General features: G+C 45.1%; 1 protein-coding gene and 1 long non-coding RNA gene across 2 annotated transcripts in view; one reads left to right on the forward strand and one right to left on the reverse strand.

Annotated features, from left to right (window-relative positions):
• MFSD4A (major facilitator superfamily domain containing 4A) overlaps nucleotides 1-317 on the reverse strand; it is a 33,934-nt gene extending 33,617 nt beyond the window's left edge. Inside the window, exon 1 of the mRNA XM_050763728.1 lies at nucleotides 1-317. Within this exon, the coding sequence (XP_050619685.1) occupies nucleotides 1-230 (230 nt within the window). The 5' untranslated portion in view covers nucleotides 231-317.
• On the forward strand, nucleotides 47-23,854 carry LOC126939584 (uncharacterized). The gene is made up of 4 exons (XR_007720418.1): nucleotides 47-171; nucleotides 2,298-2,355; nucleotides 20,469-20,569; nucleotides 22,139-23,854. It is a non-coding gene; the product is annotated as an uncharacterized LOC126939584 (long non-coding RNA).
• The last annotated feature ends 1,839 nt before the right edge of the window (nucleotides 23,855-25,693 follow it).

Below are 25,693 nucleotides of genomic sequence, written 5' to 3' on the forward strand. Positions count from 1 at the left end.
GTCCTCTTGAAGACGCCCCCGAGGGCGCTGCCCAGCAGGAGGCAGAGCTGCTGCGAGAAGAAGACCCAGGAGATCTGGGGCAGCGAGCTGTGCGTCTGGCAGCGCAGGTCCAGCAGCGTGGGCCCCAGGAAGGCGATGCACAGGCCGAAGCTGAAGAAGACGCTCCAGTAGGTGAGCGTGGGCTGCAGGTTGCGGCGGAGCAGCCCCGACACGCGGCCGTCGCAGCCCATGGCGCCGGCTGGCGGGCTCGCGGCTCTGGTCCCGGCGAGCCCGGTGCCCGAGTGCCGCCCGCGGGAGGGCCGGCCGGGCTGGGGAGGCCCGCGGCCGGGAGGGAGGGGCGGGGAGGGGCCGCCCCAGCGAGGGGCCCCGCCCTCGGGCCCGGGCGGCGGCGGGGGCGCCTCTGCGGCGGGTGGGCAGCGCGTCCGCTCCCGCGCCTTCCCCGTGCGGTGCCAGGCGCCGGCCTCCCCCTCCTACCCGAGCGCACATGCTCGCCCTCCCCCGGCTGCGGAGACCAACCGGAGCCGCGCTGCCCCCCGCCCGCTCTCCCTCGACCAGTCCCACCAGCCTCCGGATGCAGCCCCCAGGGACCGAGGGGCCCGAGCGCCCATTTTAGAGCCCGGCAGATGTAGAGCCCGCGACATCCTGTATCTCCAGAGAGAGGCTAGGGGCCCTCTCCCCGCACCCGGGCTGTGGCAGTGGAGGAAACCCGGACCCCTTTAAACCTAGGCGCTTCACAGATGGACTTCGAGGGTCTAACGGCACCCCCTTTTCCCCCAGAACAGAAGGCAAAATCTTGTTGTACATACGTTTCTTCTTGGGAGAGTATTCGTGCATGGCTTTCATTAGAACCCCAAGAGGTTAATCACAGTGCCCTTTGGAAGGAGAACCCTAGAAACTTAACATCTTCCTCACACTAAGCTCCCTGGAAGGGCCTGAGATGAGGCCCTTCCCAGCCTCATCCCATCCCTGCCCTGGCCAGGTGCGGCAGGGAGGAGGATGACGCTGGTCTATGCTGACTCTCTGTCTCTCTCCTTTTAACTAGTTGGAGGAGGGCAGAGGGGGAAGGACCGCGTCCTGGAGGAACCCCGGGAGGAATTCTGAAATAATCTCCTGGGAAAAAAAATTAAAAAGACTTCTGGGGAAAATCCTTTCTTCGATGGATAAAGCCTTGGCAGTGAGTAAGGGTTGATTAGTCTCTAGACTGTGTGTCCTTCCAGGAGCCTGCAGCTGACCTAGGTTGTCCCTTCATCAGGTAGCCTCTGGCTCCTGGTGGGTTCTGTGTGGTCCCGCTCCTAAGGGAGCCAGGATCTGGTTCCTAGAGGCAGAACAGTAAGGCCCTGCGGTGTCACCTCTGCCCAGGTGTTCTAGTAGTGACAGGAGCCATGACACCATGTCCACTGGCCCACCAGGGGGACCAGGGCTGAAAAGACTGAGGAGGTATGTGGGCGGGTGTTCCCAAGACAACTTGGCATGAGGTGGGGCAACCAATTGATCTTGCAGGTACTGGTCCCATCTCACAGTGGCACCCCTGTATCTGCCCCATCCCTCCTTGGACAGTGAGCCCCAGAGAGGGGGGAGTCCCAGGGTCCCTCTGGCTCATCACTCTGTGGGTAATGACAAGTACTTATTTGATAGTGATGATGGGAGGCCTGCACAGTAATAATAAACTAAAAAGCTACCCTCTGGGGGAAAAAAAAACACTAAACAAATCATAACCACAAGTTTTTGACTGAGTCTTCTCTGCCACTATCACAGGACTCCAGGAACCATAGAAGCTCAGAGTTGGAAGGAATAGCCTCCAACTGAGTCCCCTGTCCCCTCCCCATAACTGCCTTTGAATGCTTGCCAGTCCTGTTCTTGACTGACACCTCTAGTGCTGGGGACCTTGCATATTCCCGGGGCTCTGCTTGCAGTGTGGATGAGCTCTGGTTGTAGAAAGGGTCTCAGGCAAAATTGAAAATCTCCACCCTGTAACTGCTCCCCACAGCCCCACACAGAACAAATCTAATCGCTCTGTCATGTAAGTCCTTGACACCCAAAATGACCTTGCTCTAGTGATTTTGCTTCTCTAGCCCAAACACCTGAAATCCTTCCATAATTTCCCTAAATGGCGCTCCCCAACTACAGTACCTTGCTGTATACGTTAAATAATCTCTGGATTACTTATAATATCTAATACACTGTCAATGCTATGTAAATAGTTGTTATACTGTATTTTTTAGGGAATAATGACAAGAAAAAAGTCTGAACATGTTCAGTACAGATGAATTTTTTTCCGAAATATTTTTGATTTGCAGTTGGTTGAATTTACGGATGCAGAACCCACAGAGACGGGGGCCACTGTACAGCAGTGAGGTACGTTCTGTAATGGGGCGGTTTGAGGGCCTGGAGAGATAAGTGTCTAATTCTGCCTGGGAAGGCTTCATGGAAGCGGTGACTTTTGAGCGGGGTCTGAAAGACAAGTCTATATGTGAAAAGGTTTTACTTATTATTGCTTTCTTCATCCCTTTCTCTGTCTCTTCTATTTTCCAGCATCACACACTGTCCACCTCCTCTAAGCATCTTTTCCAGATGAATTAATTCTATTAAATTCTCATTTCCAGCAAGACTCTCATCTACTCCTGTACTTCTACCCCATCTTCACAGGGCCAGGTATTACATTCCACGGACTGTTCCTCCAGCCCCTACCAGGAGCCAGTTAAATCATGAGTTCCTAACGGCTGGTAGCATATTTACCTGTGTTCTAACTCCACCCCTTCTCATGTGCCTCACATAAAAGAATGCCTTGCAGATAGCAAGTCCTGGATAAATAGCTGGTGAGGTGAATTGTTTGCACAAAAATTATATAATTACTTTTGGCTTTACATTTACATGTCCTATCTCCAAGTTACAAGTTCCCCAAGGGCAGAGGCTATCCAGTCTTTCCTTTGTGCTGTGTATTCAAATGTCGGTTCTTAGTTGGGCACCTTGTGGTTACTCTTAAATTTGAAGGGCAAAACTTTGCATCCTTCTTTAACTACTCTCTGATTTCCCCCTTATAAATTAGAAGGGAATTATCCCCCACCCTCACAAGCCATGGAAAGTGATCTGAGACTCCCAAATATGGAAATGTTGCATTAATTGGAATAAAGGATCTGTGGGAGTAAAGGGTTCTTAAGCTCTTGGAGACTGAAATCTATTTATTGCCTCAAGGGTTGGCTCTCCAGAAGCCTTTTTCTGACCTTCCTAGGCTCCCTCTTTGGGGCTCCCAATCTATCCTGGTGCTCATTCTCTGTTTAGTGCCGCCCTTCCAAGGCAAGGACCACAGGATTGGTTCATCACTGGGTGCCTGGATTTCTGACTCCTTGGTGAGAGGTGTTCATACTATGCTGAACTCTTGTGCTTTTTTTTTTTTTGGGGGGGGGGATGGAGTCTTGCTCTGTTGCCCAGGCTGGAGTGCAGTGGCATGATCTTGGCTCACTGCAAGCTCCGCCTCCCAGGTTCACATCATTCTCCTGCCTCAGCCTCCCGAGTAGCTGGGACTACAGGTGCCCACCGCCACGCCTGGCTAATTTTTTAATATTTTTAGTAGAGACGGAGTTTCACTGTATTAGCCAGGATGGTCTCGATCTCCTGACCTCATAATCCACCCGCCTCGGCCTCCCAAAGTGCTGGGATTATAGGCATGAGCCACCACGCCCGACCTTTTATTTATTCTTTTATTTTTAATTTATTATTATTATTATTGGAGATGGAGTGTTGCTCTGTCACCCAGGCTGGAGTGCAATGGCGCAATCTCAGCTCACTGCAACCTCTGCCTCCCAGTTTAAAGTGATTCTCTTGCCTCAGCCTTCCAAGTGGCTGGGATTACAGGTGCATGCCACCAAACCTGGCTAATTTTTGTATTTTTAGTACAGACAGGGTTTCACTATGTTGGCCCATGGTGATCTGCCCATCTCAGTCTCCCAAAGTGCTGGGATTACAGGTGTGAGCCACCACACCCGGCTGAACTCCTATGCTTTACACTTGGAAGTTGAGAAGCAATAAATCACCTGCAGATCTTGGACCATCTATAGGTAATCTATGTCGTGGAAACACACAGGAGAAAGTAAGCAAACAATGAAATAAGATTTAGATACCCTTACCACTATCCTTTTACATGCATTACAGCTGCAGAAATTCCTTAGTGTATAAACCCATGTAGTGTATTTTGTTTTTGTTACTGTTTCTGTTAGAATTGAAAACCTTAAATATTTAAACAAGATATAAAGAGAAGAGGCCTGATTCTCATCAGCCTAGTGGGGAGTCACTGGGACTTGGGCTTGATTTCATGCTTAGCAGGATCCTCTTAGTGACCTGGGGCTGCCCTCTGTCCCTAGGGCCTTCTGGTTTCTGCTTCGAAGATTCTGCAGAGGCCAGGCAGGAGCAGTAGAGTGAAGGCTCCAGCTCAAGGTCATTAAGCACATCCTGCAGTTCCTCTGGCCATTCAGGGTCATGAAGCCAACCCTCCCCCATCTCCGGATTTTGTCTTGTCACTCCCTGTATGGTTGTTCTGCTGGCCAGAGTGTGGGGGTGGATTGGAAGGCTCTGTCTGAGGTTGGCATGGGGCAGATGGCAGATAGTTTGGTGCCAAGGACTATACCTGCATGGCCCAGCCATCCTAAGGCACATGAATGCAAATACAGCAGAGGTGGGTGTGTGTACAAAGAGCCTCCTTTACCAAATATCCGGATGAGCTACTTAGTGCTAGCCTGCCTGGAGGGTAAAGGGAGTGGTCACACAAGTGCCAAGAAAGGGAGGGACAGGAGGAGGTGAGATGACCCGGAAACATCTTAGAGTTAGACCAGTGGCCATAAACACCCTGGAGAAGTGTTGCCTAGTGTCTGGCATTTAGTTGGGGCTTACTAGGTGCTAGTGCTTAAAAGTGCTAGTTGAAGCTAGTCTAACAGACAGTTGGAAGGACCCCCTGAAATTAGTGCAACCAGCCAGGCATGGTGGCTCACGCCTGTAATCCCAGCACTTTGGGAGGCCGAGGAGGGCAGATCACCTGAGGTCAGGAGTTCAAGACCAGCCTGACCAACATGGAGAAACCCCGTCTCTACTAAAAATACAAAATTAGCTGGGCATGGTGGCACATGCCTGTAATCCCAGCTACTCAGGAGGCTGAGGCAGGAGAATCACTTGAACCCAGGAGGCAGAGGTTGCAGTGAGCCGAGATCACACCATTGCACTCCATCCTGGGCAACAAGAGTAAAACTCTGTCTCAAAAAAAAAAAATAAAATAAAAATAAATAAATAAATAAATAAAATAAAGAAATTAGTGCAACTTCCCACTCAGAAATGGGATTCCACTTATAGCATCCCTGCAGGTAGCCACCTGGCCTCAGCTTGAGCACACCTAGGCTTGGAATCAGAGAATCTAGCCCAGGCTGTGAAATCAGTGAGAAGCCAACCCTCAGTTTCTTCGTTTCTTAAATGGGGTGAATAAGAACCCCCTTACTGTGAGAAAATGTAGACAGTATGTAACACAGGAGCTAGTACACCAAGTTCCCAATACATTCTCACGGTTATTATTATTATTAACAACAACACAAACTGCCATCCTCATTTTGTGCACTAGAACAGTGGCTGGCAGAGCGTGTCCCTGGACCACCAGCAGCAGCATGTCTGGGGAACTTGTTAGAAGTTCAGACTCTTGGTCTTGCCCCAGACTAGCTGAATTAGAAACTCTAGGGGTGAGGCTCAGTAACCTGTTTTGTTTTTGTTTTTGTTTGAGACAGAGTCTAGCTCTATCGCCTAGGCTGGAGTGCAGTGGTGTGATCTTGGCTCACTGCAGCCTCTGCCTCCTGGGTTCAAGCGATTCTCCTTCCTCAGCCTCCTGAGTAGCTGGGATTACAGGCGTGTGCCACCACGCCTGGCTAACTTTTCTATTTTTAGTAGAGATGGGTTTTCTTTTTTCTTTTTTTTTTTTTTTTTTTGAGACGGAGTCTTGCTCTGTCACCCAGGCTGGAGTGCAGTGGCCGGATCTCAGCTCACTGCAAGCTCCTCCTCTCGGGTTCACGCCATTCTCCTGCCTCAGCCTCCCGAGTAGCTGGGACTACAGGCACCCGCCACTTCGCCCGGCTAGTTTTTTGTATTTTTTAGTAGAGACGGGGTTTCACCGTATTAGCCAGGATGGTCTCGATCTCCTGACCTCATGATCCGCCCGTCTCGGCCTCCCAAAGTGCTGGGATTACAGGCTTGAGCCACCGCGCCCGGCCGAGATGGGTTTTCACCATGTTGCCAAGGCTGGTCTTGAAACTCCTGCCTTCAAGTGATCCATCCGACTTGGCCTCCCAAAGTGCTGGGATTACAGGTGTGAGCCACCATGCCCGCCAGTAATCTGTGTTTTAACAAGCCCTCCAGGGGATTGAGATGCAGCTACAGTTTGAGAATCACTGCTTTAGAGCCACAAAGCAGAAGTCTAATTCCCATTCTACAGAGAGCCATTCACTATTGGAATACACTCTATGTTCTTCTCAAGTCTTATTCCTGACATCATCGTCTCTGCTTCCTTCAGCCATCTCTCATTTACCAAGTACTCCCTTGCTATTCTTATTGCACTGTCATGCCATGCTCTCATGGTCAGCGACCCTCTCAAATAGGATGGCTCCCAGCACTGCACCCAGGGCTCCCCAATGGTCTGAGCAGTGCACAGGGCAATGGGCTTGCTGCCTCCTCTTCTCTAGAAATCCTGACAGCTATTTATTCAGTGTCCACTCCATGCCAAGCACATGACATACAGTATTTTTTAGTTTACTGTTTTGATTGAGGTTAAACTTACATGTATTAAAGTGCACAAGTCTTAAATAGCTTGATGAATTTTTATATGTGTACACATCTATGTGACCACCATCCACCTCAAGATATAGAACATTTCCAGCACCCATGCCAGAAACAGTAGTGTACTTGCTCCACATTATGTATGTGAGAGCAGTAGTTCATTCTTTTCATTGCTATGTAGTATTCCATTACATGGATATACCACAATATATTTTTCTCATCTACTGTTGATGGACATTCAGACTGTTTTCAGTTTGCAGCTACAATAAAGCTACTCTAAACATTTGTATGCTTATTTTTTGGTGGACAGAAGCTCCAATTCTATTCAGTTTATGTCCAGAAGTGAAATTACTATGTCACAGATAGGTTTGGTTTTAGCAGATGCAGCAAGACAGTTTTTCAAAGTGGTTGTTCCAGTGTACACTCCTACTAGAGTTTTAGTTCCTCATCCTTGTCAACACTTGGCATTGTCAGTCCTTCCCTCCCCTCTGCTCCTCTCCCCTCCCCTCCTCTCCGTTCCCCTGTAAGGGTACTAGTATCTCAAAGGTTTTCATTTGCATTTCCCTCATGACAAATATGGTTCAGTATCTCATCATATGCTTATTGGCAATTTGCACATCCTCTTTTTTGAAATATTCCTTTGAGTCTTCAGCCTACTTTTAAAATCGGGTTGTCTATCTCTTTGAAATTTATTTAGGAGTTCTTGATATATGCTGGATGTGAGTTCTTTGTTGGTTACATGTATTGTAAATACCTTTTCCTTGCCTGCACATACATTATTTTTTCCTTTTATCTTTAGTTTACACAGAATAATTGTACATACTTATGGGGTACAGAGTATTTTTTTTATCTGCACAGTCTGAGGACAGGGGGTGATGTTCTGATACAGGTATAATGTATGTAATGTATGTAATGATCAAATTGGGGCAATAAGCATATCTATCATCTCAAATATTTATCATTTTTTTGTGTTGTGAACATTCAAAATCCTCTCTTCTAACTATTCAAAGATATACACTAAATTATTGTAAGCCATGTTCACCCTACAGTGCTACAGAACACTAGAACCTATTCCTCCCATCGAGCTGTAACTTTGTATCTATTAACCATCCTCACCCTATCCTCCCCATCCCCCACCCTTATAAATCTCTAATAACCACAATCCTATCTCTATCTACTTCTATGAGCTCAATTTTTTAAGCTCCCACACATGAATGTAATCATGCTACATTTATGTTTCTGTGCCTGAACTTATTTCACTTACTAGAATGCTTTCCAGACTTATCATGTTTCTGTGAATAACAGAATTTCATTATTTTTCATGTTTGAATAGTATTCCATTGTGTATATAAACCACATTTTCTTTATTCATTCATCTGTTGATGTTCATTTAGGTTGAATCCATATCTTGGCTATTGTGAATAGAGCTTCAATAAACATGAGGATTCAGATAGCTCTTTGATGTACTGATTTTCTTTTCTTTGGATAAATACTCAGTAGTGGAATTGCTGGATTGTATGGTAGGTAGATCTATTTTTAGTTTTTTAAGGAACCTTCATACTATTTTCTATAATGGTTTTACTAATTTGCATTCTCACCCATAGTGTATAAGAGTTCCCTTTTTTCTGCCTTCTTACCAGCATTGATTTTTTTTTTATCATTTTAATGACAGCCATTCTAGCTGGGGTGAGATTATATCTTATTGCAGTTTTGATTTACATTTCCTTGATAATTAGTGATGCTGAGCATTTTTCCCTATATTTGTTTGGCCATTTTTATGTATCCTTCTGAGAAATGTCTATTTTTTTTTTATCCTTTGCCCACTTTTTAATTTTTTTTTTTCTGTCAAGTTGTTTGAGTTTCTTATATATTCTAGATATTAGTCCCTTGTTGGTGAATACTTTGCAAACGTTTTCCCCCTTTTTACAGGTTGTCTCTTCACTCTGTTGATTGTTTCTTTCACTATGCAGAAGCTTTTTCATTTTATATAGTCCCATTTGTCTATTTTTGTCTTTGTTCCCTATGCTTTTGAAGTCTTATGGATAAAATCATTGCCTAGACCAATGTCCTGAAGCATTTCCCCTATGTTTCCTTCTAGTAGTTTTGGATCTTATGTTTGAGTCTGTAATCCATTGAGTTGACTTTTATACATAGTGCAAGATGAGGGTCTAATTTCATTATTCTGCATATGAATATCTGATTTTCCCAGCACCATTTATTCTAGAGACTATCCTTTCCCAGGGTATGTTTATGGCAACTTTGTTGAAAATCAGTTGGCTGAAAATACATGGATTTATTTCTGGGTTTTCTATTCTGTTTCATTGGTCTATGTGTCTATTTTTATACCAATACCATGCTGTTTTGGTCACTATAGCTCTGTAGTATATTTTGAAGTCAGTGTGATGCCTCCAGCTTTCTTTCTTTTCTTTTTTTTTTTTTTTTTTTTTTTTTTTGCTCAGGATTGCTTTGGCTATTCAGGGTCTTTTGTGGTTCCATATGAATTTTAGGATTGTTTATCTATTTCAGTGAAGAAGTCATTGGTATTTTGATACAGATTGTACTGGGTTTGTAGATTGCTTTGGGTAGTATGTTCATTTTACAATATTAATTCTTCTAATCCATGAGCATGAGATGTCTTCATTTTTTTGTGTCTCTAATTTCTTTCGGCAGTGTTTATGGTTTTCATTGTAGAGATCTTTCACTTCCTTGGTTAAATTTATTTCTAGGTATTTTATTTTATTGTAGCTACTATAAGTGAGATTGCTTTCTTGATTTCTTTTTCAGCTAGTTAATTATTGGCATATAGAAATACTACTGATTTTTGTATGTCGATTTTGTATCTGCAACTTTACTCAATTTATCTATCAGTTCCAAGAGGGTGTGTGTGTGTGTGTGTGTGTGTGTGTGTGTAGTCTTTTAGATTTTTCTCTATGTAAAATCCTGTTGTCTGCAAAGGGACAATTTGACTCCTGTTTTTCAATTTGGATACCCTTTGTTCCTTTCTCTTGCCTAACTGCTCTGGCTAGGACTTCCAGTACTAGTTGAATAAAAGTGATGAGGATAGACATCTTTATTTTGTTTTAGTTGTTAGAGGAAAGGGTGTCAGCTTTTCTTCATTCAGTATGATGTGAGCTGTGGATTTGTCATATATGGCCTTTATTGTATTGAGGTATGTTTCTTCTAAATCTAATTTGTTGAGAGTTTTTATCATGAGAATATGTAGAGTTTTTTAAATCCTGTTTCTGTACCTATTGAGATCATCACATGGTTTTTGTCCTTTATTCTGTTGAAGTGATGTATCATGTTTATTGAATTGCAAATGTTGAACCTTTCTTGCATTCCTGGAATAAATCTCACATGATCATGGTGTATTATTACCTTTACGATGTGTTGTTGGATTCTGTTTGCTAATATTTTGTTGAGGATTTTTGCATCTATGTTCATCAGAGATATTGGCCCATAGTTGTCTTTTTCTGTTTTGTCCTTGTCTGGTTTTTGATATTAGGTAGGTATCAAATGCTGTCCTCGTAGAATGAGTTTGGAAGAATTCCTTCCTCTTTAATTATTTTGGAATAATTTGAGAAGAATTTGTGTAAGACCCCTCTCCCCTCTCCTTTTTTGACAGGGTGTGGCTCTGTAACCCAGGTTTGAATGCAGTGGCATGATTGGTGCAGTCTTGCAATCTTGTTACCTATTATTGGTCTCTTCAGGTTTTCTTTTTGGCTCAATCTTGGTGGTTTATATATATTCAAGAATTTATCCATTTCCTCTAGGTTTTCCAATTTGTTGGCATATAGATGTTCATAATAGTTTCTAATGATTCTTTGTATTTCTGTGGTGTCAATTATGTCTCCCTTTTCATTTCTGATTTTTTTTTTTTTTTAAGAGATAGAGGCTCGTTTTGTTGCCCAGGCTGGAGTGCAGTGACTATTCACAGGCACGATCATCACACACTGTAGCCTCGAACTCCTGGCCTCAAGCGTTTTCGTGTCTCAGCCTACAAAGTTGTGAAACTATAGGCATGTGCCACCGTGCCTGGCTTCTGATTTTATTTATTTGGGTGTTCTCTTTTTCTTAGTCTAGCTAATGATTTGTCAATTTTGTTTATCTTTAGAAAAAACAAGTTTTCATGTTTTTCATTTTTTGGTACTATTTTTAGTCTCTATTTTGTTTAGTTCTGCCCTGATCTTTATTATTTCTTTGCTTCTACTAATTTTGGGTTCAATTTGTTTTTGCTTTTCTGGTTCCATGAGGAGCATCATGGGGTTGTTTATTTGAAACCTTTCTACTATTTAGATATAAGCATTTATTGCTATAAACATCTCTCCTAGTATTGCTTTTACTGCATCCTGTGGGTATTGGTATGTTGCGTTTCCATTTTCATGTTTCAAGACTTTTTTTATTTCCTTTTTAATTTCTTCATTGACCCAGTGATTGTTCAAGTATGTATTATTTAATTTCCATGTATTTGTATAGTTTCCAGGGGTCCTTTTGTTATTGATTTCTAGTTTCACTCCATTGTAGTTTGAGAAAATACTTGGTATGGTTTCAATTTCTTTTTTTTTTTTTTTTTTTTCATGGAGCTGGGGTCTCACTCTATGTTGTCCAGGCTGGTCTTGAGCTCCTGGGCTCAGGCAATCCTCTTGCCCCCCAAAGTGCTGGGATTACAGACATGAACCACCGTAGCTAGCCTGATATATATATATATTTTAGATGGAGACTTTCTCTGTTGCCCAAGCTAGAGTGCAGTGGCACGATCTTGGCTCACTGCAACCTCTGCCTCCCGGGTTCAAGCGATTCTCCTGCCTCAGCCTCCTGAGTAGCTGGGATTACATACGTACACCACCACACCCGGCTAATTTTTGTATTTTTAGTACAGATGGAGTTTCACCATGTTTGCCAGGCTGGTCTTGAACTCTAGACCTCAAGTGATCTGCCCGCCTTGGCCTCCCAAAGTGCTGGAATTACAGGCGTGAACCATCATGCCCAGCCTAGCCAGTCTGATTGTTTAATATTTATTGGAATTTATTTTGTGGCCTAACATATGGTCTATCTTGGAAAACATTCCCATGCATATACATTAACTTTAATCTTCACAATGGTCCTGTGAGGTAGGCATTATTATCCCTATTTTATGGATAAGAAGACTGTGAGGCTCAGGAAAGCAGAGTAACTTCCCTAAAGTCACACAGCATAAGTAGCAAAGCTAAGTTTTGAGCCTGCGTTGCCTGACTCGAAAGTCTGGATCCTTCCCACGAGAATGTTCTGCCTCTCACATTCAACTCCAATACACACATCTAAGACTATTGCATAAGCTGATAGCTGTTAACATTTTCCCCCACAGAAAATGCAGTTGAACCAAGACTTCCTAACTTGTCTATGAGCAGTTGATTCTTTGAATCTAAGTACAGGACTTGATATGTGTGGAATAACAGAAAGAACCTGGACCGTGGAGTGAGACAGGGTTAGACTTGAGTTCTGGCTACACACTTGGCTGTGCCAACTCAAGGCAGCTACCTTGACATTATAAGGCTGATTTTCTTCAACTGTAAAATGTCAATGTAGGATTACACGATAACACATGTGAAGCCTCTGTTAAAACACTCAGGGTGGCACTGCTCACACTTCTTAGTTGCCTTCCCCTGATCCAGAGTGTCAATTTTGGTTTGAGTTCCTCTCGTCCACGGGTGCACTTTTGTCTCCCATTCAGTCACGTAGCAAGGGGCTAGTCCTCCAGATGTTCTTGAGTAATCATGGCACCTCACATTCATATAGAATGGTTACTAATAGTCATCCAAATTATTATTTATTTTATTTTATTTTATTTTATTTTTTTTTTTTTTGAGACGGAGTCTGGCTCTGTGGTCCAGACTGGAGTGCAGTGGCGTGATCTTGGCTCACTGCAAGCTCCGCCTCCTAGTCATCCAAATTATTGAGAAAAATATTGACCACAATGTACCAGTCTCCCACCCCACTTTTTCGTAATTAGTCTTTCCTTTGGAACTCAGCTAAGTTGTTCATTCTTCTGGGAGTGCTCCGCCCACGCAGAGCTGCCCCGGGTGCCTGCCTTTTGTTCTCTGCATCTCCTCACCACCTTCCCTTATGAAGAGCAGCTGAGGTGTCTGTAACCCGAATCAATACTGTATCAGCTCCTTGAAGATAGAGATTGGGTCACACAATTATCCTTACATCTTAGAGCGCAGCACCTGCCTGGTACATAGCTGGCATTCAGAAAATATTAGCTACATAAAAATGTGTTTAAGTATTATAACCTTGAGTTGATGAAACTCCGAGGCAAGAAATAGTATTTATTATAGAGGATTTCATGAAAAATGTACAATGTATCGATCTCCAGTTCTCAGATTTGGCTATATATTAAAATCCCCTGGAAACATAGAAAAAGTCAGAATCTCTGGTTGGTGGAGTCCTGTGTTGGTATTTTGCAAAAGTTCCCAGGGCTTCCTAATGTGCAGCTAGGGTTGGAAACCACTGCTCCAGAAAATCCACATTTTACCACTGAAGAACTGCCTGCATATCCTGTACCATTTAGGCCCTGCACTAAAGTGCGTTTATTGAATTATACTTGGGCTTTGTGTCCAATTTGAGTGACCCTAGGATATAACTGTGTGACTCTTGTCACTGGAGGTATGGAGAGATGTTGTTGTCAATGGGTCCTCTTTATGAAGACACAACGAAGAGATACCTATTGGGCATCAGCACCAAAAAAAGGCCATGATCCTCCTGACCAACCAGTTCATGTTTATCTTATGGATTCCAGGAATCATTTAATTAACACTATTTTCCAGGTTTGTGGTAGCTGCTGCAAATCTCAAGATCAAAGCCATGGTCCATCTTTATCACTCATAAAGAATTTTGTGGTGTATGTGTTACACATTGACTTGGTTCCACTTTATTTTTTGTCTTTTTCTCTTCACCCTCTGATATGGTTGGGTCTGTGTCCCTACCCAAATCTCATGTCATATTATAATTCTCAATGTTGGAGGAGGGGCCTGATGGGAGGTGATTGGATCATGGGGGCAGACATCCCCCTTGCTGTTCTCTCAAGAGTGAGTTTTTATGAGATCTGGTTGTTTGAAAGTGTGTAGCACCTCCTCCTTTGCTCTCTTTTTCCTGCTGGCCATATGAAGATGTGCCTGCTTCCCCTTTGCCTTCCACCATGATTGTTTTCTGAGGCCTCCCCAGAAGCAGAAGCCTGTATAGCCCACAAAACTGAGTCAATTAAACCTCTTTTCTTTATAAGTTACCCAGTCTCAGGTATGTCTTTATATCAGTGTGAGAATGGACGAACACACCCTCCTTTCCTGAACTTTTTCTACAATAAAGCTTTTTAATTGAGGTAATTCACATATCATAATATTCACCCTTTTAAAGTATACAGTGTACAGTGGTTTTTAGTGTATTTACAAGATTGTATAACCATCATTACTAATTCCAGAACATTTCCATCACCCTAAAAAGAAACTCCATACCCATTAGCAGTCACTTCTCATTCTGTCTTCCCCCCAACTTACTTTCTGTCTTTGTGGATTTGCCTGTTCTAGATATTTCATATCAATGGAATCATACAGTATGTGGCTTTCTGTGTCTGGTTTCCTGTACTTAGCATAATGTTTTCAAGGTTCATGCATGGTGTAGCACGTATCGGTACTTTATTCCTTTTTTATGACTGAATAGTATTCTACTGTATGGACATACCACATTTTGTTTATACATTCATCAGCTGTTGGACATTTGGGTTTCTACTTTTTGGCTGTTATGAATTATGCTGCTGAGAATATTCATGCACAAGTTTTTATGTGAATATGCTTTAGTTCTCTTGGGTACATACTAGTGGGGTGGTTCGCTGTGTCAGATAGTAACTCTGTGTTTAACTTTTTGAGACCCTTTCCTCATTTAAAGAAATGTTTTTATCTTGTAGTATAGTATGTATTTCTGTAAGCCACTACAGGTTCCTCTTTTTGGAATGAGGTGGCATATAAATAAATAAATAAAAAGTCACAAAGCACTCCCAAGCCATCTGTTTAATAATCTGTGCTAGAATGTTGCCAGGATTCTATATTGAGCCGTTTGGTCTATAGTTTCCAGAAATACCTTCTGTCTCCTGGTAAAAATCGGAATGTTTTCCTATCTCCAGTGTCCTCATGTATCTAGGTTGTTTTTCAGTCCTACCTGCAAAGGATTTCATGACTCCAGTGTCTCACCTGAATCGGGCCCCCAGAACTCATCTATGGCCACAAAAGCTCTCACCCTCCACCTTTGTAACTGTCTTGTGACACACTTAAAATTTTTTATATCAAAGTAATTCATGCACATGGTTAAAAATAAACTAGATCAGAAGAGCTTACAGTCCCCTACCTCATCCCTCCCACCTCTAGTCTTGCTCCCCAGAGGCAACTGCTTCTAACTCTTTTAGCTCTTTATTCTGGGAGTAACTTCCATATCTCTAAATAATATGCTAATGCCACTGTTCCTTGGTTTTTCAAGTTTAAACATCCTCTATTAATTTATAACTATCACAAATGAGGCGGGGCACGGTGGCTCACGCCTGTAATCCTAGCACTTTGGGAGGGTGAGGCAGGTGGATTGCCTGAGCTCAGGAGTTCGAGACCAGCCAGAGCAACGTGGTGAAACTCTGTCTCTACTAAAATACAAAAAATTAGCTGGGTGTGATGGCACGTGCCTGTAATCCCAGCTACTTGGGAGGCTGAGACAGGAGAATCCCTTGGACCCCAGAGGTGGAGGTTGCAGCCTAGGTGACAAAGCCAGACCCTGTCTCACACACACAAAACAATGATAATAATAATAATAATTTATAAAAAATGAGGATTTAGTTCACATATCTAATCCAAACAACCCTCCCCCCACCCTACTGTCAGTATATATAACTGTTCTTATTTAATTCCTCTAAATAAAATAAAAATAAATCTGTCAATTACCTCTGTTGCTTTAAGTGACTACATCTTTATTTTTCATCCCACTAGCTGTTGATAGTAGTTTTGACTCACTGTTTATAGGATAAAGATATCATCATTCCTACCTTTCCCTTTAGGCTGCCCTTCCCAACTTCTGTCTCCTGAACATTTACTTTTTTTCTTTTTTTTTTTTTTTTGAGACAGAGTCTTGCTCTGTCACCCAGGCTAGAGTGCTGTGGCATGGTCTTGGCTCACTGCAACCTCCACCTCCTGGGTTCAAGTGATCCTTCTGCCTTAGTCTCCCAACTAGCTGGGATTACAAGCATGCACAACCACGCCCCGGTAATTTTTGTATTTTTAGTAGAGATAGGGTTTGGCCATGTTGGCCAGGCTGGTCTCGAACTCCTAACCTCAAGTGATCCACCAACCTCGGCCTCCCAAAGTGTTGGGATTACAGGAATGAGCCATCGCGCCTGGCACATTTACTTTAAATGTTCAATCTTGACAACATTTATGTTCTAATTTTCTCACCATAATTAGGTCTTCTGTGCTTTGCTTATCGGTTGTTTGTAATGTTTAAATCCAATAAATAGTGTTCACATTTTGTGACAATGTAAATATTGTTTATTACAGAGCCACACAATGTCCTGTGATGAATTTTCTTTCATTTCTTCTAGTTTTTCATAAGAGTTTCGAATTGCCTTTTTTCTTTCTTCTTCTTTCCCTTCTCTTTTTTCTCTCTCTCTGTCTCTCTCTCTTTCTTAGACAGAGTCTCACCATGTCACCCAGGCTGGACTCAAGCCATCTTCCTAAGTAGCTGGGATTACAGACAGGTGCCACCATGCCAGGCTTATTCTTTAATAATGCCCTTGTTATTTATTCAAGTCTGCTCCCGCCTTTCCATCTAATGAGTAGAGGTGCCTTATTTCTCAGGACTGGTTACACAGAGCCCTCTGTCCTTCCGCCACACAGGTGTAGGTGTTGGCCTGGGGCAGCCCTCCCTCCTTCCCTCCTTCTCTTCCTTTCTTCTACTTGTTTCTTCTTTGTTTATGCTCTCATTTTGCTGCACCACATCTTTAATTTCTCAAGGAGTGTGTGGTATATAGGTTTACTGAGTCCCTCGTGTCTGAAAGTATCATTGCTCCACCCTCACACTTGAATGGTAATTTGGACAGATATAGAATTCTTGGTTGAAAATTGCTTTGGTCATCGAATATTGAAGGCATAGTTCTAGCCTTTGCTGGTGAGAATTTTGAGGCCAGTCTGATGCATATATATATATAGATATATATACAGAGAGAGAGAGGCAAATATATATACACGCACATATATATATATATATATTTTGTTGTTGTTGTTGTTGTTTTTTGAGACGGAGTTTTGCTTTTGTTGCCCAGGCTGGAGTGCAATGGTGAGATCTCAATTCACCACAACGTCTGCCTCCCAGGTTCAAGTGATTCTCCTGCCTCAGCCTCCTGAGTATCTGGGACTACAGGCATGTGCCACCACGCTCAGCTAATTTTGTATTTTTAGTAGAGATGGGGTTTCTCCATGTTGGTCAGGCTGGTCTCGAACTCCTGATCTCAGGTGAAACACCCTCCTTGGCCTCCCAAAGTGCTGGGATTAAAGGCATGAGCCACCATGCCCAGCCTCTGATGCCTCTATTTTTAGAGGTACCCTTTCTTTTTTCTTTCTTTTGTTACCTCTAAGGAAATTTTTAGGTAACCTTTCTTTCTTTCTTTTTTTACCTCTAAGGAAATTTTTAGGATCTAGATATACTATCATTTAGATATACAACTAATTCTCTTACCTTCCAACACCTTCTAATGACTTTTTTATTTCTGTGATCCTATCTTTAATTTCCAGTAGTTCACACTTACTCTCTGATTACTCCTTTTCATAGTATCCTGTCCTTGTTTAGGGATGTAACACCTCTCCAATCTATCTGAGAATGCCTGAAATATTTAAAATGTTCTTTTGTCTTCCGTTTCCTAAATTATTTCTCTTTCTTATGGAGCACTGCCCTGACCACCACCGCCATTTATCCTTGTCTCTTTTTCATGTTAAGGTCATTTTTCAATGTCTGACGATCTTTGTCTTCTCATATTTAAGAGTGAGCCAGCCTGGTCAGCTGGCAGATTTCATTTTATTTCATTTCATTTCATTTCTTTCTTTCTTTCTTTCTTTCTTTCCTTTCTTTCCTTTCTTTCCTTTCTTTCCTTTCTTTTCTTTCTTTTCTTTCTTTCTTTCTTTCTTTTTTGGAGAGTCTCACTCTGTTGCCCAGGCTGGAGTGCAGTGGTGCGACATTGACTCTGCCTCCTGGGTTCAAGCGATTCTCCTGCCTCAGCCTCTCGAGTAGCTGGGATTACAGGCGTGCACCACCACACCTGGCTAATTTTTTGTATTTTTTTTGGAGAGACAGTGTTCCACCATGTTGGCCAGGCTGCTCTCGACCCCCTGACCTCAGGTGATCCACCTGCCTTGGCCTCCCAAAGTGCTGGGATTGCAGGTGTGAGCTACTGTGCCCGGCCCATGAATGGAAAATTTCAATTCCCTTTTAATGTGTATGTTTTATCTTTTTCAGAATGGTCATTCTCCTAACATAGGAGAATGAAACAAATTGAGAGTTTCATCGTCATAATGAATATCTCTCCCTGTGTGAAACAGAAGTTCCTGAAATCTGAGAGCCTCCTTCCTTCTCTGTTGCGCTCTTTTTTTGTTTGTTTTGTTTGAGAAAGTGTTTTGCTTTGTTGCCTGGGCTGGGGTGCAGTGGCGTGACCACTGCTTACTACACCCTCCACCTCCCTGGCTCAGGTGATCTTCCAGCCTCAGTCTCCTGTGTGGCTGGGACCACAGGCACCGCACCACCACACCTGGCTAAATTTTGTATTTTTTATACAGACAGGGATCGCCTTTTTTGCCCAGGCTGGTCTTGAACTCCTGGGCCCAAGCAATCCTCCTGTCTTGGCCACCCAAAGTGCTGGGATAACAGATGTGAGCCACCACGCCCAGCTTGTTGGGCTACTTTAGTTTCTGACTTCAGATGCAGCTTCCCACTCGTCCGTGTCAGAGACCTTTGCTTCCTCATCTCCAAATGCCAATTATGTCTGTGTCCTGTCAGTTCTAAGTCTGGCATGTTCCTTGGATTCAGGGCTCCAGCTTCTTCTACTGCCTTAGTCCAGTGGTTCTGGCCCACAGTTCAGTTCCAGGCGATTTATCCTGTACGACTGTAGCAGCTTCCTAGCTGGTCCCTGCCGACCCTCCCCTAATCCAGCCTTACTGCCTCTAAATTCAGACTTGCTTGTGTCCCTCATTTACAGCAAAAGAAGGACATTTTAAAGCAATTAACATCACTTCTATGGAGAGCTATTTGGCAATATCCACCAAAATTATAACTGTCCCTGCCCTTTGACCTGCAATTTCACTTCCAGGAAGTTATCCTGCATACAGAGTCGTACATGTAAAACATGACATATGTACCAAGTTATTTATTGCAGCACTGTTTATAAAAGCAAGAGATTATAGAGTGGGCGTGGTGGCGTGATCACAGCTCACTGCAGCTTCCATCTTGCTGGAAGATGGAAGGTGATCCTCCTACCTCAGCCTCCCAAGTAGCTGGGACCACAGGCATGTGCCATTATGCCCAGCTAATTTTTGTATATTTTGTAGAAATTAGGTTTTGCCAGGTTGCTCAGGCTGGTCTCGAACTCCTGAGCTCAAATGATCTACCTGCCTTGGCCTCCCAAAGTGCTAGGATTACAGCTTGAGCCACCATGCTGGCCCCTATGTTTATTTTATCTTATGTAAAAATGCAGATTCACTGAGCTAGATGAGTGCATAGGTGACTCTACCCACCTCTACCCACCTCTCACACGTGAAGCGCTGATCAAAGACTCAAAAGAATGCAACCATTCGCCTCTTATCTCCCCATGCCTTTTAAAAATTTCTTCCTCTTTCACCAACATCCACCCTTTCTTCTTTAAATATTGAAGCCCTCAAAATCATCTTTGGAGACAGGCACAGATCTGTCTTCTGGGCATGCATCCTTAACCTGGCGAAAATAAACCTCTAAATTAATTGACACCTGCCCTAGAAAATTCTTGGTTCACAAAAGCATTAAAATATTAACTAGCAGTGGTTATTTATAGGTAGTTGGCATACGAGTGCCAGGTTAATTTTCTTTATCCTATTTCTGTTTCTCCCTCAATTTTTGTATGATAAACATATCAATTCTAATAATCAGAAAAAAAAATAATGGATGCTGCCCTTCTCCACATGGTGCACAGGACCAAGCTCAGTGTCTTCAATGCATTTCCATCCTCCTCCCCTATCATTTCCCAACCTCCCCCAGCACAGCAGGATCGGTGGTTTCTGAACATGGCCCCTTGGTTGTTCTCCTCTGTCCTGCAGAAATGCGAACTAGCCTCCACTGTGCAGCTCGTATGTCACCCCCTTCCAGATAGAATCAGCGGCTCCTTCCTTTGTGCCCATGTAGCCAACTGTTTCCCAATGACCTGGCTTCCTGGTGGGTGTGGACCTTGTCTTCTTTGCCACCTGGGATGGCCCCCGCCTTGACTCATGGGGTGTGCCAAGTGCTGGCAAATGCAGGCTGAATGACCACAAGCCCTTGTTGCTTCCTCCACCTTCTGTGAGACAGCTGGGTTACGAGAGTCCGAGTTGGCTACAGGCGTCTCTTCACCACGGTGTCTCCTTTCTGTGCATCACTGTTTTCAGGGTGTTCTGCCAGACGTGCTGTGGTGCTTGTTCTCCACTTGGGGGGCCCTCGACTCAGCAGCATCCTTCAGACAGAGCTGCATCTTCCAAACCAAGGATGGGTACTGACCAACCCCCAGAGGTCTAGCTGGAGGAGAAGGGGCTCCCGGGACGGCTGGTTGGCCTCAGGAGAGGGGCAGGAGGAGGGCTTTTTCTCACATCCCATCAGTAATCTTGGAGAAAGTGGGGCTGGGAGCCCAGGTAACACATTTGTCCTGACACTTCCACTCCCTCCTGGGAACCTTCCAAGTCTCCTTGCCTGCACCTGTCCAGAAGAAAATTGGGCAGGAGGGGAGGAGACAGGAGCAGGGGAGTGACTGAAGCAGGGCCCAACCCCAATCTGTCTCCTTTCCTCTCAGAGGATTTGAGATGTTTCCTTGCCTTTTAGCAGATTCATGGAGAAGAGCATAGCTGGCCGAGAATCCCATTCCTTCCCAGTTTCTCAGCATGCAAAGATCCCGTAATTCACAGACTGCCTGCACCCATCTCTTACCCAAGCCCTGCCCCCAGTCCACATGGAAGTTGAACCTAAAGGAAATATTGGGGTGTTTTGTTTTGTTTTGTGTTTGTTTTATGTTTGTTTTTGAGATGGAGTCTCGCTCTGTTGCCAGGCTGCAGTGCAGTGGCATCATCTTGGCTCACTGCAACTTCTGACTCCCTAGTTCAAGGGATTCTCCTGCCACAGCCTCCCAAATAGTTGGGATTACAGGCACGTGCCACCACGCCCAGCTAATTTTTGTATTTTTAGTAGAGATGGGGTTTCACCACGTTGGCCAGGATGGTCTTGAACTTCTGACCTCAGGTGATCTGCCCACCTTGGCCTCCCAAAGTGCTGGGATTACAGGTGTGAGCCACCGCACCTGGCCGGTTTCTTTCTTTTTTTTTTTTTTTTTTTTGAGATGGAGTCTTGCTCTGTCACCCAGGCTGAAGTGCAGTGGCATGATCTTGGCTCACTGCAACCTCCATCTCCTGGGTTCAAGTAATTCTCATGCCTCAGCCTCCCGAGTAGCTGGGATTACAGGTGTGCACCATCACGCTTAGCTAATTTTTGTATTTTTAATAGAGGCGGGGTTTCACCATGTTGGCCAGGCTGGCCTTGAACCGATCTCAAGTGCTCTACCCACCTTGGCCTCCCAAAGTGCTGGGATTACAGGTGTGAGCCACAATGCCCTGGCTGAACCTAAAGGAAATGGAAGAGAAGAGCAAGCCGTGTGCAGTGGCTCATACCTGTAATCCCAGCACTGTGGGAGGCCAAGGCAGAAGGATTCCTTGAGCCCAGGAGTTAGAGAGTAACCTGAGCAATATATTGAGATCCCGTCTCTACAAGTAGTAAAATAATTGGCCAGGCATGCTGGGGCACACCTGTAGTTGTAACTACTCAGGAGGCTGGGGTGGGAGGATGGCTTGAGCCCGGGATGTCAAGGCTGCAGTGAGCCGGGATTTCGCTACTGCACTCCAGCCTGGGCAATAGAGTGAGGCTCTGCCTCAAAAAAAAAAAAGAGAAGAGCAAGTGTTGAATTCCTTTTATGTCCATCTATGCTTTCTCTTAAGCCTTGGTTTAAGAGATACTAATAAAGATGCTTCCTAATCTGGCTGCCGTTGCTTTCATCCTCATCCTTATATCCTAGCAGATTTACCAAGAGGATAAATCCCAGCTGGAAGACTTGGACGTCTGGCTCCATTTTCGCCATCATCTCCAGATTAGGGCAGCCAGGGGGAAACTTGGACGTGGAGGGCACACAGCCCTCCACAGACACAGACAACTATGAAGTCAACTATTAAAAGACTCCCCATGCATAAAATCCTTCCATTAATAGTCAATAATGGCTCAATATGTGTGACATATTTTGAGGGCTTTTCCCCTGTGTCAGGGAAGTGGGTACTTTTTTATATCTCCATATTACACATAAGAAAACTGAGGCACAGAGAGGTGAAGTAAGTGGCCCAAGGTCGCTCAGCTAGCAAGTACTCTAGCCAGGATTTGAGCCCTCTGGCTCTAGAACCTATGCCCTTAACCACAAGGCTATCCTGCCAGGGCTATACTGTCTTCTTCAGGGTCTTGTGAGGCACAGCTTGAGCTCTGACCCTCTTTGGGTACCCTGGGCCACCCCATGAGTCCAGAGTCTGATTTTGAACTCTAACCAGCCACCCAACCCCAGCCCTTGGCTCCCCAGCAAAGTGATGTGGGTCTGCTCCAGCTCGAGGCTACTAGGAGCCCATTGATGGCATTGCCTAGAGCCACATCATGCAGAATGAGCTCCTTCCAGCACAAGCCCACGCTGTTCATTTGGAGCTGCGGCATGTCACTAGGTCCTCGTGGTGATGCTGGGAAGTGGACTAGAGTATCCCATTTGGCATGTGAGGAATTGAGCTCCGTGAGGTTAAGTCACTGGCCCAGAATCACAGAGTAGCCAAGCCAGGATTCAAACCCAGACCTCCATATGCCACATGCAGCTCTCCTTTCACAAATCTGCAGCTGCACCCCAGGGATTCCTGGCTGACAAATGTAGTTTGGGTGTCTTACCATGGTCTTTAACCCGCAGGACCCAAAGCTACAGCGTTCCCAGTTCCTTTCCTTCCCAGACTCTCAGGAAACCGCTTCTCAAACTTCTACTTGCTACAAAATTGCTTGAGGAGAGTATTTAAAATGCAGATTCCCAGAGTTCATCCCCCAGGGATTCTGACTTTGGAGGTCTGGGTAGGGTCCAGGACTCTGCATTCTTAGCAAACCCTCAGATAATTCTGAAACAGGAGGGTCCTGATGCACCCATCTCTGAGAAACTTGCTTTACCCATCTAAGCGGTATCTGTCCCAACCCCTTACTCATGGCAAGGGGCCCATAAACCTCTGAGGGATGAATAAATGTTCCGGTGTGTTTCAGGTTTCTCTTTTGGGGGTTGAAAATGTTATAAAGTGCAATGGGAGATTTTCTAGGCAGAAGATGGGTCCTTTGCCTTCTGAGAGCCTGGGCTACTTCTCCTGGGTTTCACTCCATAGGTGAAGGTGGAGTGAGGGGTGAGGGCCACCCCTTGAGGGCTCAGCAGGGCCCTGGGCTGCGCCTGTGTTTTCAGACCAGGTTGTTGCTCTTTTGGCTGAAGTCATAAAACAGAGTCCCGGGTGGGTGCAGTGGCTCATGCCTGTAATCTTAGCACTTTGGAAGCTGAGGCAGCCGGATCACCTGAGGTCAGGAGTTCAAGACCAGCCTGGTCAACACGGTGAAACCCCGTCTCTATTAAAAATACAAAAATTGGCCAGGCATCAAATGAGGAGCACCTCTCTCTGGCCGCCACCCTGTCTGGGAAGTGAGGAGCGCCTCTGCCCCGCTGCCCACTGTCTGGGAAGTGAGGAGCGCCCACTGGTCGCCACCCCGTCTGGGAAGTGAGGAGCGCCTCTGCCTGGTCGCCCGCCTCTGCCCCCGCATCGTCTGGGATGTGAGGAGCACCTCTGCCCAGTCCCTCTGGCCCCCGCATCGTCTGCCCAGTCTGCTGTGCAACCCTCCAAGTGTGACATGACAGCCTTGTGTGTGATACTTCTGCCCTCCCCAAATTTGCATTTTTGACATTAAAGTTTACTTTTTAATTAAAAGTTTTAAATTGGAGAATAAAAACAAAAAATTAGCTGGGCGTGGTAGCACATGCCTGTAATCCCAGCTAACTGGGAGGCTGAGGCAGGAGAATTGCTTGAACCTGGGAGATGGAGGTTGCAGTGAGCCAAGATCACGCCACTGCACTCCAGCCTGGGTGACAGAGCAAGACTCTGTCTCAAAAAACAACAGAGCCCCAAGGCAGTGTTTCTCAACCTGTGCCCCAGCAGCTTCCGAGTCACCTGTTATTTGTCAAAGATACAGATCCCTGCCCCCAACTCTGATTTGTTAAATTAGGATGAGGAAGAGGGGACAGGGCTCAGAAATCTGCACTCTCAGCTGGCACCCCAGTCATCACTTATGCACATGAATACTTGAGAAATTCTGTCATAGAACATGGACTTTGGAGTGTCACAGACCTGGGTTCCAGTCCCAGCTCTGCCACAAAGTAGCTGTGTGGTCTGGAGCAATCTCAGCCTCTGTGAAACTCAGTTTCCTCATCTATAAGAAATGGGTTACTACACAAGCTTATTGGTCTTGCTGTGAGTTGATCCTCACAAGACCAATCAAACCATGAGGAAATGTACGCAAAGCACCTCGGAGAGATGGCGCCCCCGGTCTAGTGGTAAAGAGAGGGATGCATAGAGGAATACTTTCTCTGGGAGGAAAGAGCTGGGAGCGCTGAGCATTGCTCACCCACTGGCAAACACTGACCTGCTCCAAAACAATTCTGACTTTCCATTTCCTCTGTGGGGAGCTCAGTGAAGCTTTCAAAGGTGACTAGGTCCTTTCCCATACTCAGGTGTGAGCCATCCCAAGTTCCAAGTTGGGGTCAGGTGTTGTAAACAAACTATAATACAATTTTGACTCCCTCCACACTTCCAGCTGAGCCCTCCATCCACTGCCCCACCTGCCATTTCCCCTCCACGTGACATTTCCAGATCCCTCACTGGGTGGCAGGCCCAGTCTGAACGGCCCTCTTGGCAAACCATGGGTCTGCCAAGGTCCCTGGGACCTTTAGCCTCAAAGTCAGGAGTTTCCAAGTCCTTCCTTCTCTTTGGCTCTCCCAGTCTGGCCATCCAAAGAAATGCCAGCGCTTTTAAAAAGTTTCGGCCATTCGTAACGGGTTAGTCCACTCCGGAAACATTCCCCAGCTCTGCTGACAGCTTGCCAGGCGACTTGGTGACGTGCTGCTCTCAGCGCATACAATGGGCATGGGAGAACAATGCCGAGGAGAAAAACATCCCGCCCGCGCGGCCCTGGGCTCACATCCTCCTAGGACCCCGCCCCTACATGGGGGGGTGGGGAGGGTAGAGAGAGGGGCTAGAGGACAACTCTGAGAGCAAGCAAGGGAGGGGAAGAGGAGGAGCTCACCCAAATTTCCCCGCTTGGCTGCATTCTGAACCAGTTGGGTGAGTCAGATTAGAAGTCAAATCTGCTTATTCTGGCTCTCCTGCCAGCCCTGGGGCCACTGCTCACTGCCCTGATGCTGAAACGGATTAAAACCTGAGCTGGCAAATAAAGCAGTTCAGAGTCACTGACCTATGGTGCACAGGGTTGGGGCAGGGGTGTGCCTGATAGGAGGCCAACTGTTGCCACTTAA

The sequence above is a fragment of the Macaca thibetana genome, chromosome 1 (genome assembly GCF_024542745.1).
Source record: "Macaca thibetana thibetana isolate TM-01 chromosome 1, ASM2454274v1, whole genome shotgun sequence".
Taxonomy (NCBI): domain Eukaryota; kingdom Metazoa; phylum Chordata; class Mammalia; order Primates; family Cercopithecidae; genus Macaca; species Macaca thibetana.